This window comes from Emys orbicularis, chromosome 12 (genome assembly GCF_028017835.1).
Source record: "Emys orbicularis isolate rEmyOrb1 chromosome 12, rEmyOrb1.hap1, whole genome shotgun sequence".
In the NCBI taxonomy this organism is placed as follows: Eukaryota; Metazoa; Chordata; order Testudines; family Emydidae; genus Emys; species Emys orbicularis.
Window position 1 is genome coordinate 46,658,212 of NC_088694.1, and position 17,755 is coordinate 46,675,966.

The 17,755-nt window shown below is 47.6% G+C and overlaps 1 protein-coding gene and 1 pseudogene across 1 annotated transcript; both read left to right on the forward strand.

The window, feature by feature from the left end:
• Positions 1-239: 239 nt before the first annotated feature.
• On the forward strand, positions 240-5,991 carry LOC135886566 (granzyme H-like). Its single transcript, XM_065414317.1, has 5 exons — positions 240-300; positions 3,817-3,964; positions 4,817-4,955; positions 5,358-5,630; positions 5,842-5,991. Exons 1-5 carry the CDS (start codon positions 243-245, stop codon positions 5,989-5,991), a joined length of 768 nt encoding a protein of 255 aa, XP_065270389.1. The 5' UTR covers positions 240-242.
• Positions 5,992-10,583: 4,592 nt separating this feature from the next.
• Positions 10,584-17,755, forward strand: part of LOC135886340 (duodenase-1-like) — a 30,384-nt pseudogene continuing 23,212 nt past the window's right edge.

Sequence of the window (17,755 nt, forward strand, 5' to 3'; positions counted from 1 at the left end):
GACCCCGAGTGACATTCACCTGGGCTCCTTCCTCCAGAGGGAGGTTGTTTTCCAGCCACCAGCTCCCTCCCTCATGTCCCCCATGTATGAGCGGCGTAATGCTGAGGTTTCTGAGGGCACCTGTGTGGTCCCAGCTCCCCACGAGGGCAGAGCAGAGCATACATGACCTGTGGTTTGCTGCTGGCTCTGTAAATCCCCCAGGGCTCAGGCACAAGCACTGTTGCTTTCCCCAGACAGTGACGATGCTGATCCTGATCCTGCTGCCCGCGGCCTTTCTTCTGCCCCCCGGGGCTGTGGCTGGTGAGTGGGGTGGGGGTCAGGGATCCTGGGGAGTGGAGCCAGGAGCTCGCTGGGCTGTTTGCAAATCCCGGATCCTCCCCAGAGTCAGATGCTTCTGCCTGGGCGATCGATGGCTCCCAGGACCCAGTTAGGGAAGGGTTTGGAGTTGGGGGCGATGGAACCCGGGTGGCAGAGCTGGTACCAAGATAACCCCCTGAGACACAGAGAGAGACTGAGAGCAGGAGAGAGACACAGGGGAATCTTAAGTAGGGTCTGGGAGCCCAGACTCCTGGGCTCTATCCCTAACTTGGGAGTGTGGTCCAGAGGTTAGAGCAGCTTGGGGAGAGGGGGGGTTGGGAGTCAGGACTCCTGGGTTCTAGCTCCTTCGTCTGTGCTGTCACATTACATTGAAGTTGTTTAGGAAAGGGGCTGTGCTGCACCTGGCACAACGGGGCCCTGATCTTGGTCAGGGTCTTGGCAGTGCTCAGCACAATGGGGCCCTGATCTCGGCCAGACTCAGTGCAGCACCTGGCACAATAGAGGCGCTGATCTTGGTTGGGGTCTGTGCAGCGCCTGGCACAAGAGGGGCCCTGGTTTAGGTTGGTTGCACCATATGCAAATAACAGCAACAGATTTTCAAGTAGCCTGGTTGATTTGGATGCCAAATTAACATTACTAAGTCATCGCTAAAAACTGTCAGGTGTGAGCTACACACAGACTTGCATTGGTTTAACTAAACTGATTTCAAACCACATCTGTAGTTCAACTGGTTCAGCTCTACCTGTGATTTAAACTTAGCTGATAGCATTGGAAATTTCCCAGGGGCCAACTAACCCCACAGAACCAGCAGTGGGTCACCCATATGAGTGCCTGCCTATGGCGGGGGGGAGGGGATTGCCTGGGGTTAAAGCAAATGGTGCAGTCTCGCAGTTCCTAAATCCTACCACCCTCTGGTGGTCAGAGACCCTCATTTCCACCTCAATGTATCCCTGCCCACTTTATCCCCATTTGTCCTTGTGACAACATTGTCCTACAGCTTCACTAGCTGCCCTTCTGTCCCCTGCACCCTGATGTCTTTACACTGATTGTCTAGATTTTATTTTATGCCCAGAGACTATGTGTTTTGAGACTTGTTCTGAACTGGTCTGAAGAGGCTTTTATTTTTCCATGGGAAATTTGACTTTTCATTGAAAGCCCCCAAAGTTCGGGTTTTTTTCTATTCACTTTTTATTAATTTTTTGAAAAGACAGAGAGAGAAAGTGAGAAAACAAACAACAAAATTTACATAAACTCCTCATAATACCAAAACTTCTCATAAGATATTAAGTATTTGCTACTCATCTTAGCTAGGTTTGAGACGTTATCTGTAATATGAATGGTTAGAATATCAGTCCCTCACTGTATTCCACAATTTACAAACACAATTTGCTTATAAAAATCCCACTAAAGAAAAATTAGTAAAGGAAAAAAACGACTAAAAGCAAAACTCAGAGAAGGGGGATAGAGATGGGGAGGGAAAGGAAGTGGATAGAGAAGAAGAGGAGGTGAGGGGGGGCCCCATGCATTTGGTCGGATCATTCGGATATTTCCAGGAAAGCATCTCATGTCTCTAACAACTTTTCTTGGGTATCTCTGTAACAGTGTAGTGGGTTAGCGATTGTCCCTCCCCCTCTGGCTCACTACGTCACTGGGGCACCACCCAGTATTGAGGAGTTAGCGAATCAAATGTCTGGACCCGAGGCCCCTTTACTGGGGTAGGGATGAGTCGCAAAGTAGGCTAGGTGGCGCTGACCCTCAGGCCTGGCATAGCAACAAACAGGCCATTCATCCTAAGGTGGTGAGGTTGCCACCCCAGGCAACAGGAGTAGGGAGGACCCGGGCCCACCCTACTCCACCGGGTGACAGCCCAGGGCTCTAACAATGGCGGATGAGTCAGTGAGGATCCCACCACAACACGCTGACTGAGGTTCTGACAAACAAACTGGACCAGCATCTGTTTTCCCTCAGCTACTTCTTACCACAGTCTGAGCAAGGGGTTCTGTAGTCCACAGGTCCTCTGTCTCATCGGGGTATTAACCTGCCAGCAATCCTGGTCAGTCCCCTCCACTCTCAGCTTCCTCTGGAGTCAGGGTGATCCTTGACTCGGCAGCAGAACCTGGGGCCTGCAGCAGGCCCCGGACATCTGTCTCCTTCCCTGGCTCAGGCTCAACTGGGCTAGAGGCCCCTCTTATACTTCCTTAGCCACTCCACCACACTACACACAGTCTACCATTCTTTACATGGTGGCCAAGCTTAGGGTGTCTATGGTCCAATCTTTGATTGTTGGTCGTCTTTCCACCACTGTTAGTACTCTGCTTAGCCAGAGTCTTTCAGATTTGTTCCGCTTCCAATTAAAACCCATTAGGTTGAAAAATATATGTTTAATTTTATTTGAATGAAAAAAAAAAAAAACCTCTCCAATTCAGTTCCGCCCAAAGCAGCTACGTGCGTTCCCAGAGCGTATGGGTTAAATCAGCATCTGCCGCATTACAGCACCAATATTTGTCTGTCTTATCAGCATCTGTTTTGAACGATTGAAGAGCGGTCCAATACATCCTCCATATTCCTGTGGAATTAATCTTAAATGTAGGTCCAAGGAGGAGTTCGGAGCACTGGCTAAAATTTGTTTCCATTTGGTTAGCAGAAAATAATTGGCCTACTTCCTCTTCCCAATGCTTTAGGGGATCAGTGTTTAGTTCAAATTTGCTGGCCAGGTGTGCATATAATGTTGCCTTAGTTCTTGGAAATCTGACAAACATTTGGAGAAACGAAAGCAGTATTGGGTCAGGGGCAGGGAAGGAAGCAGGGATAAACAGATGGTAGACTACATTTTATTGTTGCAGACCTTGCCACTCCTTCTTACTCTCTCACATAGAGCTAGTCAATAGGGGGACCGTGGACCACATCTGGACTGCCGGACACTTTTGAATGGAACCCAAAATCTTTTTATTTAATTATTATTATCATTATTGTTGGCTTTTTAGTATTATGTTCTGTGGAGTCTATCCTTGATTATACCTTGACCAAGAAATTTGGACTTTGACAAAAAATAATTAACTATCCCTGCTCTGGCAAAATTGGCGACCAAAAATTTACAAATATTTAGGTGAAAAGTGCCAAAACTGGGGGAAATCAGATTTCGAAGAAAAATGCCAAAATGTTGAGGAGAGGAGGTGTGTTCTAAGAAACTGGTTGACTTTGCCTCCCAAATCCATTAACTCAAGGCAGAGCAATTACTGACCCACTCCCGATGTGTTTTACACTGATTTGCCACCCAGAGAGGTTAGAGCTGTAGATTTACCCTCCCGCCCCCTGGGGTGTCTAGTCTGGGGCAGAGCACAGCAGGTAGCAGGGTTCCAGGCACGGGGATCCCCCCCAGGAAAGCATCAGAGTGGATGGGTTGAGGTTGTGGCGACTCCCCTTCAGGTTGGGGAGCTCAGTCCCAGCCAGGCCCAGGGAGAAAATGGGGCTCTTTATATGAACCTGGTCTCCCCCCAGGTGAGATCATCGATGGCTGTGAAGCCCAGCCCCACTCCAGGCCCTACATGGCCTATCTGGACATACAAAGCAGAGACAAGAGGTCTTGCTGTGGAGGGTTCCTGGTGTCGGAGAACTTCATGCTGCCCGCCGCTCACTGCAATGGAGAGTAAGCGCCTCTGTGCTGGGGATGTCGGGGTAGGTTGGGGTTAGCGGGTTATGAGGGAGCCGGGAGCTCTGGCGCCATAGTAGTTGCAGGGAAGGAGCAGTTAGTGTGACAGGCTGGGAGAGCAAAGCCCAGAGTCTGATCTGCTCAGGGAGCATTGGCATGTCTCTAGGGGCCTCTGCAAACCATGGCCCAGCACCAATGCTGGGTAAATCAATAGAGCTACGGCCAGTGAGAGCAGCTGGGGTCTGGTCCATTGCCCAGATTGGGGCAGTGAGGTTCTCACAGCCCCAGGAAAGCTCTGCAAATCTTTGAGTTGGGGGCCCTGGGCATGGACCCCTGTCTGGATCTAGCCGGGAGGGGTCACAGGGATAAGGGAAGCTGAGACCCAGAGGCTGGGAGGACAATAAGGAGTGAAGCCACTTGTGGGCCAGCACAAGGGCTGGTGAAGACACAGGCTGGGACCCCAACACCTCTTTGCAGATGCTTTGTGCTGGATCCAGTTCCCGCCGTAGGGGAAAGATCCTTGTGCCATGCCCCAGCCCACCTGAGCGAGCCAGTCTCTCTCCCAAGATGGATCGGAGACAGCCCTGCTAGAGGGAAAAGGCCTCATCTCCCATTCCCCAGCTCCCCAAGCCAGGCAGTCTCCAGTCCTGGGTCTGGATCAGAGACAGCAATGTGTCAATGGGTATTTTACATTTTTACTGGCTGGGAGCTGAGTCCAAAATCACTTCTTTAGACCCCAGGCTGTCCTGTCCCCTGACCGCATTCCTGTGTCAGACCCACATGTGCCCATCCCATAGCATATACATGTTCTAGCCCCTACAACCCACGTGTTGCTCTTGGCTTTTGCAGCAAGATCATTGTCATCCTGGGAGCCCACAACATTACCAAAAACGAATTGAGCCGACAAGTGATCCCTGTGAGACGCCCATACCCCAACCAGGATTATGACAAAGAGGCGCCCCATAATAACGACATCATTCTGCTGCAGGTACAGCCCCTATCCCATCCCCCCCCCAAGAGATCTCACACTGCTGCAGGTACTGCCCCCATCCCATCACCGCGCCTCCAGTGACATCACACTGCTGCAGGTACTGCCCCCATCCCATCACCCCGCCCCCAGTGACATCACACTATTGCAGGCATCACCCCCATCCCAACCATGTGCCCCCAGTGACCTCACACTCCTACACGTACCACCCACACCCCATCACCCCACCCCCAGTGACCTCACACCGCTGCAGGTACCACCCCATCCCATCACCCTGCGCCCAGTGACCTCATGGCCATACACTGGCTTTAGGTTCTTTCTCCTTGGGTTCATATGTCTCTGCCCATCATTGGCTCTGGCCCTCGTATTCATCCTTGTCCTTGTGTCCTTTCCTGTTTGTAGCTGGAGCGCAAAGCACGTCTCAATGGATATGTCGGGCTCATCCCCCTGCCCGTGGCCCATCAGCGAATGCATCCAGGCACCGTGTGCAGCATCGCCGGCTGGGGCTCGACCAGTGCACACAATATTCTGAACTCGAACACACTCCGGGAGGCGGACGTGGTGGTGATGCAGGATGCTGCGTGTCCGAGGAATCCTGGTGGGATATACCGTGACTATAACCCCTCCACCATGATGTGTGTGGGGGACCCAGAGAAGGGCAAAAGCTCTTTCAAGGTAAATCTCCTCCTGCCTTCAAGCTCCCTTGACAAATTTTTGTTGTTAATGAGGCTGTTGGGGTTGCGGTCGGGCCTCAGAGAGAAGATCAGAGGTCAGGCCCTGCTGCGCTCAGTGCTGTACAAATGAATGGGGAACTAGGATGTTGCTAGTGATGCAAGAGTGTGCTGCTGAGACCTGTTCTTTATCTGTTTCTTGTTCCATTTCACAGGGTGACTCTGGGGGTCCCCTGGTGTGCCAGCAAACAGCCCAGGGCATCGTCTCTTGGGGATCAAAGGTGGGGACCCCACCCGCTGTGTACACAAGAGTCTCCACCTTCATCCCCTGGATACGGAAGACTATGAGGATGCTGCAGCCTTGAGCCCTGCTGGTAATTACTGCACGGGCCGGAGGTTCACCACTTCTGTCCTTTGGCTTGGCCCAGATGTAGGGTCTGCTTTGCGGGGGGGCTGAGTCCCCCCCCCCCCCACCAGCCATTGCTGTGTGCTCAGGCAGCGCCCAACCCATGAGCATCAACGCAGGAAGCCTAGGGGAGTTAGGGTCAGGTTCAAGGCCAGCTTCTGTTGGCTCCCTTGGAAATCCCAACCCAGACCCCTCGGCTGCCTCTTCACTAGGGAAACAACTGGTTTTATTTTCCCCAGGGTAATGGACACAAGCCAAACCCAGGGAGGACCCAGCGGTTTGTGCCTCTCCCCCGTGTCAGCCAGTCAGGTGACCGTTTATGGGAGATCCTCGTTCTTACCTGACCTGTTAAGTGGTGTTAAAACTGAAGCCTTCCCTGTCCTCTCTGGTCCTTTCCCACGTGTTAGTTCCCCCGGGATGGCCACCTCCTGTTCCAAACACACATGTTCCTAGGACTGGCAAGGCCAGTGGGAGTTTGTTCATGGGAAGGGAAATTAGCAAAGGATATGTTGATTTCAGATTAAATGACAGCTCTGAGCGCCTCCTTCTAACCTCCCCTGCCCTGCCCTACCGCTCAGTCTGCTGCATTTCGCTCGCTGCTTCTTAGCCAGCAATGAATAAAAATGAGGTTACAAAACAATGAATTTGTGCCTTCCTGGGAACTGAATGAATGCCCCCCCAGCCAATTGTTGTACCTAACAGGTGTAACCAGGGACTGGTTTGGACCCCATGAGGAATTCACCTCCAGGGTTGGAGTCGTTCACGCCGGGTCTGCTAGAAAGACAAGGAAAATCATGAGTGAAAAAGCAATGCACTATGTGTGTTATCAGTTCTCCTGGCTATGGTATCCCGTCGCTGACACCTGGGACATCTCCCTGCCAATAGAGCGCATTTAGACCCATTGGAGGAGAAATCAGTACCAGGGTATTTTTAGTTTCCCTTCTATGTAATTCCTCTTCCACTCTGTACACCCATCCGGAGACAGAAGGATCACAAACAGGAGACAGGCTGGTCCCCTCCATCAGGCATCTGAGCCCAGACATCAAGGCCCCCTACTTTAGTAAGCCCAACCTAACTTAAAACAATCTCCCAGAAATAAATCAACATCAACAAATGTAACTTAATAAATAAGATATGAACAACTCAAAAATCAGAAGAAAGAAAGAAAGAAAGAAATTATCTAGACCATCCCCTGACAGGTGTTTGTCTAACCTGTTCTTAAAAATCTCCAGTAATGGAGATTCCACAACCTCCCTGGGCAATTTGTTATAGCGCTTAACCATGCTGACAGTTAGAAGTTTTTCCTAATGTCCAACCTAAATCTCCCTTGCTGCAATTTAAGCCCATTACTTCCTGTCCTGTCCTCAGCGCTTAAGGAGAACAGTTTATCACTCTCCTATTCATAACAATCTTTTAGGTATTTGAAGATGGTTATCATGTCCGCGCTCAGTCTTCTCTTTTTCAGACTAAACAAACCCAGTTTTTTCAATCTTCCCTCATAGTTCACGTGTTCTAGTCCTTTAATAATTGTTGTTGCTCTCCTCTGGCCTTTCTCCAGCTTGTTCTCATCTTTCCTGAAGTGTGGTGCCCTGAGCTGGACCCAATACTCCAGTTGAGGCCTAATCAGTGCTGAGTAGAGCAGAAGAATTACTTGTCGTGTCTTGCTTACAATACTCCTGCTAATACATCCCAGAATGATGTCCACTTGTTTTGCAACAGTGTTACATTGTTGGCTTCTATTTAGTTTGTGATACACTATGACCCCAGATCCCTTTCTGCTGTACTCCTTCCCAGGCAGGCATTTCCTATTTTCCATTTGTGCAACTGATTGTTCCTTCCTAAGTAGAGTACTTTGCATTTGTCCTTATTGAATTGTGTCCTATTTATTTCAGACCATCTCTCCAGTTTCACAAGATAATTTTGAATTCTAATCCTGTCCTCCAAACCACTCGCAACCCCTCCCAGCTTGGTATCATCCGCATACTTTATAAGTGTACACTCTATGCCATTATTAAAATCATTTATGATACTATCGAATAGAACCTGACCCAGGACAGATCCCTGAGGGACCCATCTCGATATGCCCTTCCTGCTTGGCTGTGAACCACTGATAACTACTCTCCGGGAATGCTTTTTCAACCAGTTGTGCGGCCACCTTATAGTAGGTTTGTCTAGGCTACATTTCCCTAGTTTGTTAATGAGACGGTCTTGTGAGACAGTATCAAAAGCTTTACTAAAGTCAAGATAAATCCCATCTATTGCTTCCCCCCATTCACAAGTCTTGTTACCCTGTCAAAGGATGCTAGGTTGGTTAGATGTTATTTTTTCTTGACAAATCCACCTTAACTCACTTACCAGCTTATTTTCTTCTAGGTGCTTAAATCTGAGTGTTTGATTATTTGCTCCATTCTCTTTAAAGGTACCAAAATAAAGCTGATTGGTCTATCATTCCCTGGGTTACCATATTCCTCTTTTTTTATAGAGAAATACTATATTTGCCCTTTTTCAGTCATCTGGGATCCTTCCCACCTCCATGAGTTCTCAAAGATAACCACTAATGGATCAGACATCTCTTCAGCCAGATTGACAAATAGATGAATAGATGGGGTGGATGGGGATAGATATATAGATAGATTAGATAGATATGGGGCTGTATGGGGAGAGAGAGAGAGTATGGGGATGGATGGATAAATGGATAGATAGACTCTGGACTTGCACTGCTGCTGAGAGCCTGGTTGACCTTTGGGGGCTGAGCATAATTTAATACCTGGCCCTACAGTTTCTCTTGGGAAATTCTCTGTTACTCAGACACTCTAGGGGCACCCACCTTTACCCAGTTCATAGGGCACAAGGCTTAACCCTCTTAATTTAGGCACCCACCCGTACCTATTTGTAGGGCTCAGGCATAACCTTATACCCTAGGGCACCCACCCTTACCCGTTCCTAGGGCTCAAGCGTAACCTAACTTTACCCCTCTGTGGGTTCCAGGCTCTACTCCCCCATGGGCTCCGGGTAAACACCCATTCCCTGTGGACTCAGGGCTTAATCCTTTGCGGGTTTGTGCGGTCTTTTACCAGTGAAAGAGCCTTACACAGTAATATCCTACTTAACCTCTATTTATTAACAATCACTAAAACAGAATGCACATGCTACACATACAGTGCTCACCACTCCCAATAAGACAGATGAACTTTTCCCTGCTGGCCAGTCAGGATCAGGTCCATCTCGGGGACTTCAGTTTCTACACAGTGTCATTGGCAGAGTTAGGGTCTGGCAGCTCTGATCTTTGGGGCTTTGTCCTGGAGTGGTTCCCAAAGAACTTCCCTTTGGATCCCAGTTTATATAGTGAAACTTGAGTCCTGCTTAGCTGTACCTTAACCAATTATTCTACTAAAGTTTTACTTACCAATCCTAACAAAATTCTCTAACCAGTCATACTCCACCACCTTAATTAATTTACACCTAGCAAAATTAATTATGTAACAGTCAGAAACAATCAAAGAACCAGACAGAGATCATACAGACAAACAATAGAGAGGTGAGGGCCATGAAGACAAAACAATAAAGAAATGAGGAATTCACAACCACAACTACTGATAAGTGGCTTCTTCCCAGACAGAATGCACCAAACAAAGTTTTCTTTAAGCATCTCAAGATCCGTTTCTTTATCTGGTGATGGTGGGTGTTATTGGGACAGGGTCTCCTCCGTAACAGCCCAATATTACATTGTTTTCATGTAATTTAGATGGAATGTGAGGATGTGACTTCCTGCTACTTAGCTCATGGCTCCTGTTCTTCTAACCTGGCTGCAGACAAAGGCCTTGGGCCTTACAATATGGCTACAGGCAAAGGCCTTATCCTTACAGCTGAGGTTGCTGAAGGATTTTAATGCTGCCTTTGCATCCCCAGCTCCCCCAGACCCAAACCCAAGACAACCAAGAACCCTCCTAAGGCAGCTTCTCTCCCATCCCAGCTGGGGCAGAATTCTCCAGCCAAATGCGACCTGACAACCCCAATTAGCTCCCTGTACAATGATGCAGCACAAGGGCTAGTGCTGTCCTTGGCTGTGTAAACAGGGCCATGGTGAGCTGAGGCGGGGAGGGGTGTTTCCCTGGGGCTCCAGGGATCCTGTGCCCAGTTCTGGGGTGCACATTTTAAACAGGATGGCAGCAAACTGGAGACGGGGCAGGACCGGGCCAGGCAAATGACTGGAGGGCTGGAGAAAGTGCCTGGCAGGGAGAGATTGAAAGCGCTCGCTCTGTTTGGCTTCTCCACAAGTCACTGGGGAAGTGCCTGGTGCTCAGGGCACAAGGACCTTCATGAAGAGAAAAAAGCTGGGCTCCGGGGGGCTCTTGAATCCAGCAGGAAAAGGCAGAACAAGATCCAACAGGGAAATCTCAAGCCTGACCAAATCCAATGGGAAAGGAGGCCCCAGTGTGGGACAAGGAGGGGGATTAACCAGGCAACCAGCAGGGGGGTTTCTCCATCTCTGGATGGTGTCAGACCCAACCTGGCTGCCTTGCTGGAAGAGGCATTCACCGGACACCAGTGATGGAGCTCAGTCCGGGGGAGCTGGGCGAGGTTCGTCAGCCAGAGTCATTCAGGAAGGCAGATGGGAGGATGGAATAGAATCTGCTGGCCTGAACATCTGGGGATCCAGGCATCCAGCGGCAGAACAGACAAGGGGGGATTCTGCCATCTGCAGCTGGGGGGCCTCAGAGCTGGCCACGTCTCCAGCCAGGGGCAGGGAAGGCACCAGTGCAGGAAGGAAGCCTCCCCTGATGCAGACGTGTATGTGGCTCAAGGTTTCCTCCCAGGAATCTCCACCCCTGACACATTACTGCTGGGGAATTTCTTGCTAGCCGGACACATGACCCTGTATGTCCCGGGTCAACTCTTCCCAGGGACCTGTCCCTGCTGCCCACTGTATATAAGCCGCAGAGCTGAGACAGATCCTCCAATCCCAGCCCCTGGATTTGAACCAAGGATGCTGCTACTGCTCTCCATGGCTTTTTTCCCACATCACACTGGTGAGTAGAGCGACTGGTTGATTTCCCAACTCCGGAGGGCTCACACCAGGAGTGGGGCTGAGCGAATCACTATGTTTTTCACTCAGGGGCTGAACAATACAATCTGGGGGGAAAATGGGTTCCTCCCAAAAATGATTTTTTAAATTTTTTCTTGCCAAATCAGAAACTCTAAAAATACATTTCAGAGGGGTAGCCGTGTTAGTCTGTATCAGCAAAAACAACGAGGAGTCCTTGTGGCACCTTAGAGACTAACAAATTTATTTGGGCATAAGCTTTCATGGGCTAAAACCCACTTCATCAGATGCATGGAGTGAAAAATACAGTAGGTAGGTATATATATACAGCACATGAAAAGATGGGAGTTGCCTTACCAAGTGGGGGGTCAGTGTTAACGAGGCCAAATCAATCAAGGTGGCTGTGGCCTGTTCCCAGCAGTTGACAAGAAGGGGTGAACATCAACAGAGGGAAAATTACTTTTTGTAGTGACCCAGCCACTCCCGGTCTTTATTCAGGCCTAAAACAGCCTTAAAAGTGGCCATTCTTCAACAAAAAAACTTCAAAAACAGACTTCAATGAGAAACTGAAGAACTGGAATTAATTTGGAAACTTGACACCATCAAATTAAGTCTGAATATTCACCCCTTCTTGTTAATTGTTGGGAACAGGCCACAGCCAACTTGATTGAATTGGCCTCGTTAGCACTGACCACCCACTTGGTAACGCAACTCCCATCTTTTCATGTGCTGTGTATTTATACCTCCCTACTATATTTTTCATTCCATACATCCGATGAAGTGGGCTGTAGCCTACGAAAGCTTATGCCCAAATAAATTTGTTAGTCTCTAAGGTGCCACAAGGACTCCTCGTTGTTTTTTTTAAAAATACATTGTTTCAAAACAAATTTTTTTTGGGGGGGGGTGTCATTTACTTTGGGGTGTTTCCATCAAACAGAAAAAAATATTTTTGCTTTTTGGTTTAATTTTAGGTCCTGTTCAGTTGTTTTTCCACCCTTATTTTATAATTAGCTGAGTTTTGAACTTAAATGCAATTTTGGCACAAAAAGTTGATTGAGAACCAACTTTTTTTTTTTTTTTTTTTTTTTTTTTTTTTTGCTATTTCATTTGCTTTCATAGAATCATAGAATATCAGGGTTGGAAGGGACCTCAGGAGGTCATCTAATCCAACCCCCTGCTCAAAGCAGAACCAATCTCCAACTATTCCCCCCCGCCCCCAGATCCCTAAATGGTCCCCTCAAGGACTGAACTTAGCAGAATTTGGGGGCAGGGGGAATGTTTTTTTCCTTTGATTTCAGTTCAGTTTATAGGATTTTTTTCCTTTAAAAATATTTTTTAAAAATAATTCACTTAATTTCTAAATGAAACAACATTTAAAAACAAAAAGTCGAGATGTTTCATTTCTTAAAGGCAAGAATGACTTTTTCCGGAAATAGAACTCTCAGCACTTCTTCTCATGTGCTGCTAACCCTGGAGGAGGGAAGGGGCTGTCCACAGGCTCCTTTCTGGACTTCAACATCTTCTTTGATGGGTCAGCAACCATTTGTATGCCACATGGTGACCTCTGTCTCCAGGGTCATTTTCAGGGCAGATCTGGGCTTCCTGCTACTGCCATCCATATCCAGTAGATGGCGATGGTGCACAAAATACTCTTTGATCCTTTTCTTATTTGTATGTTTCATTCATTCCAGCGACCTTATTTCTGTGTTGGCCCAGCCTAGGCCCCTTTGTATGCAACTTCTTATAACATTTCAAGGTTACACCCAGGTTACGGCTTTACACCTTTCCATGTATGTTTTCCTTCTTCTGCCATACAGTTCAATGATATATAGCTTCCAAGATCATTGTGATCATCTTGTATGACCTCCTGTATAACACAGACCAGAGAACATCTCCAGATAATTCCTTTTTATCTACAGCAGATCTTCTGAAAAATCCAATCTTCATTAAAAATTGGTGGTGATGGAGAATCCACCATGACCTTTGGTGAATTGTTCCAATGGTTAGTTACTGTACCTCTTAAAAACTCATACCATGAAACAGTCATTTAGAAAGAAAAACAAACTTTAGAGTCCCTCTGAATTTGAAACCAATTTATCTTGGCAGGTTTTCCAGAATTTGATTATTCCTGTGGCTGTGACAGCTCCACCCTACCGTCCCCTTGACTTTTCCAGCAACATCTTTGTCACCTGGGAGTCTGAGACTTCATGAAGCCGGGACAGAACTGGAAATGGATCCAGGCCCATCACTGGGTCCAGCACCCTGACTTCAACAATGAGAACTTTCACAATGACACCATGCTGCTGAAGGTACCACCCTGACCTCACACTGCCAGGGCACTGCCCCATCCCATCACCCCACCTCCAGTAACCCCATACTGCTTCACATACCACCCCATCCCATCACCCCACCCCCAGTGAATGCACACTGTTGCACGTAACACCCCCATCCCATCACTCCACCCCCAGTGACCCCACACTCATTCCCTGGACAGACGTCCAGGCTCCAACCGGGTGGTGCTGCCCCACACCAGCTCCGATCCCTGTGCTGATCCGGGTCCATTCTCTCTCTCTCGCCCATGGCAGCTATCACACAGCGCAGAGCTGACCGAGTGGGTGAGGCCCGTCCCCCTGCCGGAGGCCGATCACCATGTCAGCCCAGGCTCCGAGTGCAGCGTGGATGGGCGGGGTCAGACAGGAGTGACACCACCACCAACAGGCTGCTGGAGGCAGAGCAGGAGGTGGTGTCAGACGGCCTGTGCAAAGGGTGGTACCAGCATTATGACTCCACCACCATGCTGTGCACCAGCAGCTCCCATGCCAAGAAATCAGCGTCCCAGGTAAATATCCCCCCGCCCGGAGCCACTGGGGTACAGCAAGCTGCTGCAGGGGAAGGGGCTGGTAGAAACCAGTATGGCCGTGCCCCTCCCATGCTTCACTGCTCCAAGAGGGAAGCCATGGTGCATCATGGGAGATGCAGCCCAGCCAGGGAGACCAGCACCTAGGATGTCTCCAGGGAAGTATCTCCAGTGTTAGTGCCCTTGTGCAAGTTGCTGGTTCAAACAGGAACAGAGCTAGTGAAGAAGAGTGGTTAACGGGGAGTGTTGCCAGGGAGTTTTCCAGGTGAAGGAAGAGCGACTATGTGACCCTTGGGGTAAGTTTGTTGTCTGGTGTGTGTGTGTGTGTGTGTGTGTTTATGTTTGTGTTTGTGGGGTGCTTACTGCTTGAGTAAAATATATTGTGTGATTTGTTTGTTTGGGAGACCATGTGCTGACTGTGTGTGTGCTGAGCCTAGCGACGTGCTAGGCAAGGCTGAGAGCTGAGAGCTTCTTAATGAGGCTGTGATCCCTTAGCCCTTTAGCACCCATCAACATTTAACCAGGGGGCAGGGCTACTCAGGAAGACCAGGGCTTTAAAAAGCCCACCCCTAAGTGACCAGAGGAGCCAGTGAACAGGAACAGCTAACAGGGGAGTTTTGTGAGGGAGTTTACAGGGGGAGTCTGAGGAGGGCTAGATACACTTAACATTCTTTAAATTTCTTTAAACTTAAGCTAAAAAACACCTGATAAAAACAAAACATCAACAAAGGAACCAGCTTCAGGAGTAAAAAGAGAATGCAGGCAGTAGTCCAGCAACAGAGTGGGGGGCTATCCAGTTTAGTGCACCCAATGCAGCATGTATGTTTACCTGCCTATGAACAGGTGGCGTATGTGTGCATTTGGTGCAAGGAGCTTCTGGCCCTCAGAGACTGAGTACGGGCTTTGGAGACCAGGGTGGTTGAGCTGGAGGAGCTAAGGGAAAGAGAGGTACACAGAGGAGACTTTCTGGGACACAGTAGAAAAGTCCCACCCCTGGTCTGACAGCCTCTGTGCTGTTGAGGAGGATGAAAGCCCCAGGGAAGGAGAACATCTAACTGGAGTAGATGATATTGTGGTACACTCTTGTACTGAGGATACCTCTCCAGGGGAGGGAACTCTAGTTACTTAGGAAGAGACAGGTAATAGCAATGGGTGATTCGATCATTAGAAACATAGATAGCTGGGTTTGCGATTACCGGGAGAACCAGATGGAGACTTGCCTGCATGGTGCAAAGATTGTGGATCTCTTGAGACATCTAAATAGGCTTATGTTTAGTGCTGGGGAGGAGTTGGTTGTCATGGTACATGTAGGTACCAATGACATAGGGAAGGATAGGAGAGAGGTCCCGGGGGCCAAATTTAGGCTGCTAGGTAAGAGATTGAAGTCCAGGACCTCCATGGTAGCATTCTCTGAAATGTTTCCAGATGCAGTATTCTGTCTTCCAACAATGGCCAGTGCCAGGTGCCCCAGAGGGAATGAATAGAACAGGTAATAACCAGGTGATCCAGCCCCTGTTGCTCATTCCCAGATTCTGACAAAGAATCTAAATATGTGAAAGAAAGCGTAGAAACAAATGAAGTAAAAATCCTAAATGAACCAAACTGTACCATAGAATCTCTTTGGATAATAATTCCATGCTCTAATAAGAAGAATATAGCAGTAGGGATATATTACAGACCACCTGACCAGGATGGTGATAGTGACTGTGAAATGCTCAGGGAGATTAGAGAGGCAATTAAAATAAAAATCTCAATAATAATAATGGGGGATTTCAACTATCCCCATATTTACTGGGTTCATGTCACCTCAGGACAGGATGCAGAGATAAAGTTTCTTGACACTTTAAATGACTGCTTCTTGGAGCAGCTAGTCCTGGAACCCACCAGAGGAGAGGCAATTCTTGATTTAGTCCTAAGTGCAGCACAGGATCAGGTCCAAGAGGTGAATATAGCTGGACCGCTTGGTAATAGTGACAATAATATAATAAAATTTAACATCCCTGTGGTGGGGAAAACACCACACTGGCCCAACACTGTAGCATTTAATTTCAGAAAGGGTAACTACACAAAAATGAGGAGGTTAATGAAACAGAAATTAAAAGGTACAGCACCAAAAGTGAAATCCCTGCAAGCTGTATGGAAACTTTTTAAAGACACCATAATAGAGGCTCAACTTAAATGCATACCTCCAAATTAAAAAAAACGTAGTAAGAGAACAAAAAAGAGCCACCGTGGCTAAACAACAAAGTAAAAGAAGCAGTGAGAGGGGAAAAGGCATCCTTTAAAAAGTGGAAGTCAAATCCTAATGAGGAAAATAGAAAGGAGAATAAACTGTGGCAAATGAAGTGTAAAAATATAATCAGGAAGGCCAAAAAAGAATGTGAAGAACAGCTATCCAAAGGCTCAAAATGTAATAGCAAATTATTATTTTTAAGTACATCAGAAGCAGGAAGCCACTGGATGATCGAGGTGCTAAAGAAGCACTCAAGGATGATAAGGCCATTGTGGAGAAACTAAATGAATTCTTTGCATTGGTCTTCACAGTTGAGGATGTGAGGGAGATTCCCACACCTGAGCCATTCTTTTTAGGTGACAAATCTGAAGATCTGTCCCAGATTGGTGTATCATTAGAGGAGGTTTTGGAACAAATTGATAAATTAAACAACAGTAAGTTACCAGGACCAGATGTGATTCACCCAAGAGTTCTGAAGGAATTCAAATGTGAAATAGTAGGACTTCTAACTGTTGTCTGTAACCTATCATTTAAATCAGCTTCTGTACCAAATGACTGGAGGAGAGCTAATGTGATGCTGATTTTTAAAAAGGGCTCCAGAGGTGATCCTAGCAATTACAGACTGGTAAGCCTGACTTCATTACTGGGCAAACTAGTTAAAACTATAGTAAAGAACAAAATTGCCAGACACATAGACAAAAATAATTTGTCGAGGAAGAGTCAACATGGTTTTTGTAAAGGGAAATCATGTCTCATCAATCTACTATTATTCTTTGAGGGGGTCAACAAGCATGTGGACAAGGGGATCCAGTGGATATAGTGTATTTAGATTTTCAGAAAGCCCTTGACAATGTCCCTCACCAAAGGCTCTTAAATGAAGTAAAAAGTCATGGGATAAGAGGGAAGGTGCTCTCATGGATTGGTAACTGGTTGAAAGGCAGGAAAGGTGTGACCGGTTTGGTCACAGAGACCCCTTTGGGACTGTCTCCTGATGTGCTGAAATTACCTCTGAGCCTGTTTTCCCTGCCAGCCTGGGACTTCCAGAACCCTGTCTTGTTGAGCCGGACACACTAGCCTGCTGCAACACAGACCCAGGGTCTGGACCATACCCCCAAAGCTGCAGGCTTTAAGTGAAAACAGCTCAGCATCCAGACACCCAGCTCCAAATGGGATCCAAACCCCAAATAAATCCATTTTACTCTGTATAAAACTTATACAGGGTAAATTCGTAAATTGTCCAGCCTCTATAACACTGAGAGAGAGATAATCACAGCTGTATGCTCCCCCAGCTATTAATCACCTACCCCTAGTCGCCATTCTTCCTGGGTTGGCCCACATGTACACAGAAGGCTTGCAGGTAAATAAACAATTTACAACCAATTGTCCTAGTCAATGGAAGCCATCAAGATTCTAAACCACCCTTAATGGCCCACACTTTGCATAATTACAATAGAACCTCAGAGTTATACTTCATATTTGCAACTTCAGATACAAGAATAATACATGCATACAAATAGGAGGAATATATTCAGTAGGTTATACCTTTGTTATGATACCTTACAAGAGACCTTTTACATAAAACATATTCC

Excerpts from the sequence above, each read along its gene's own strand:
- LOC135886566 (XM_065414317.1), top strand. The coding sequence starts at position 243 with ATGCTGATCCTGATCCTGCTGCCCGCGGCCTTTCTTCTGCCCCCCGGG. Across the intron at positions 301-3,816 it reads GCCCCCCGGGGCTGTGGCTG|GTGAGATCATCGATGGCTGT; the intron begins GTGAGTGGGGTG and ends GTCTCCCCCCAG. Across the intron at positions 4,956-5,357 it reads ACGACATCATTCTGCTGCAG|CTGGAGCGCAAAGCACGTCT; the intron begins GTACAGCCCCTA and ends TCCTGTTTGTAG.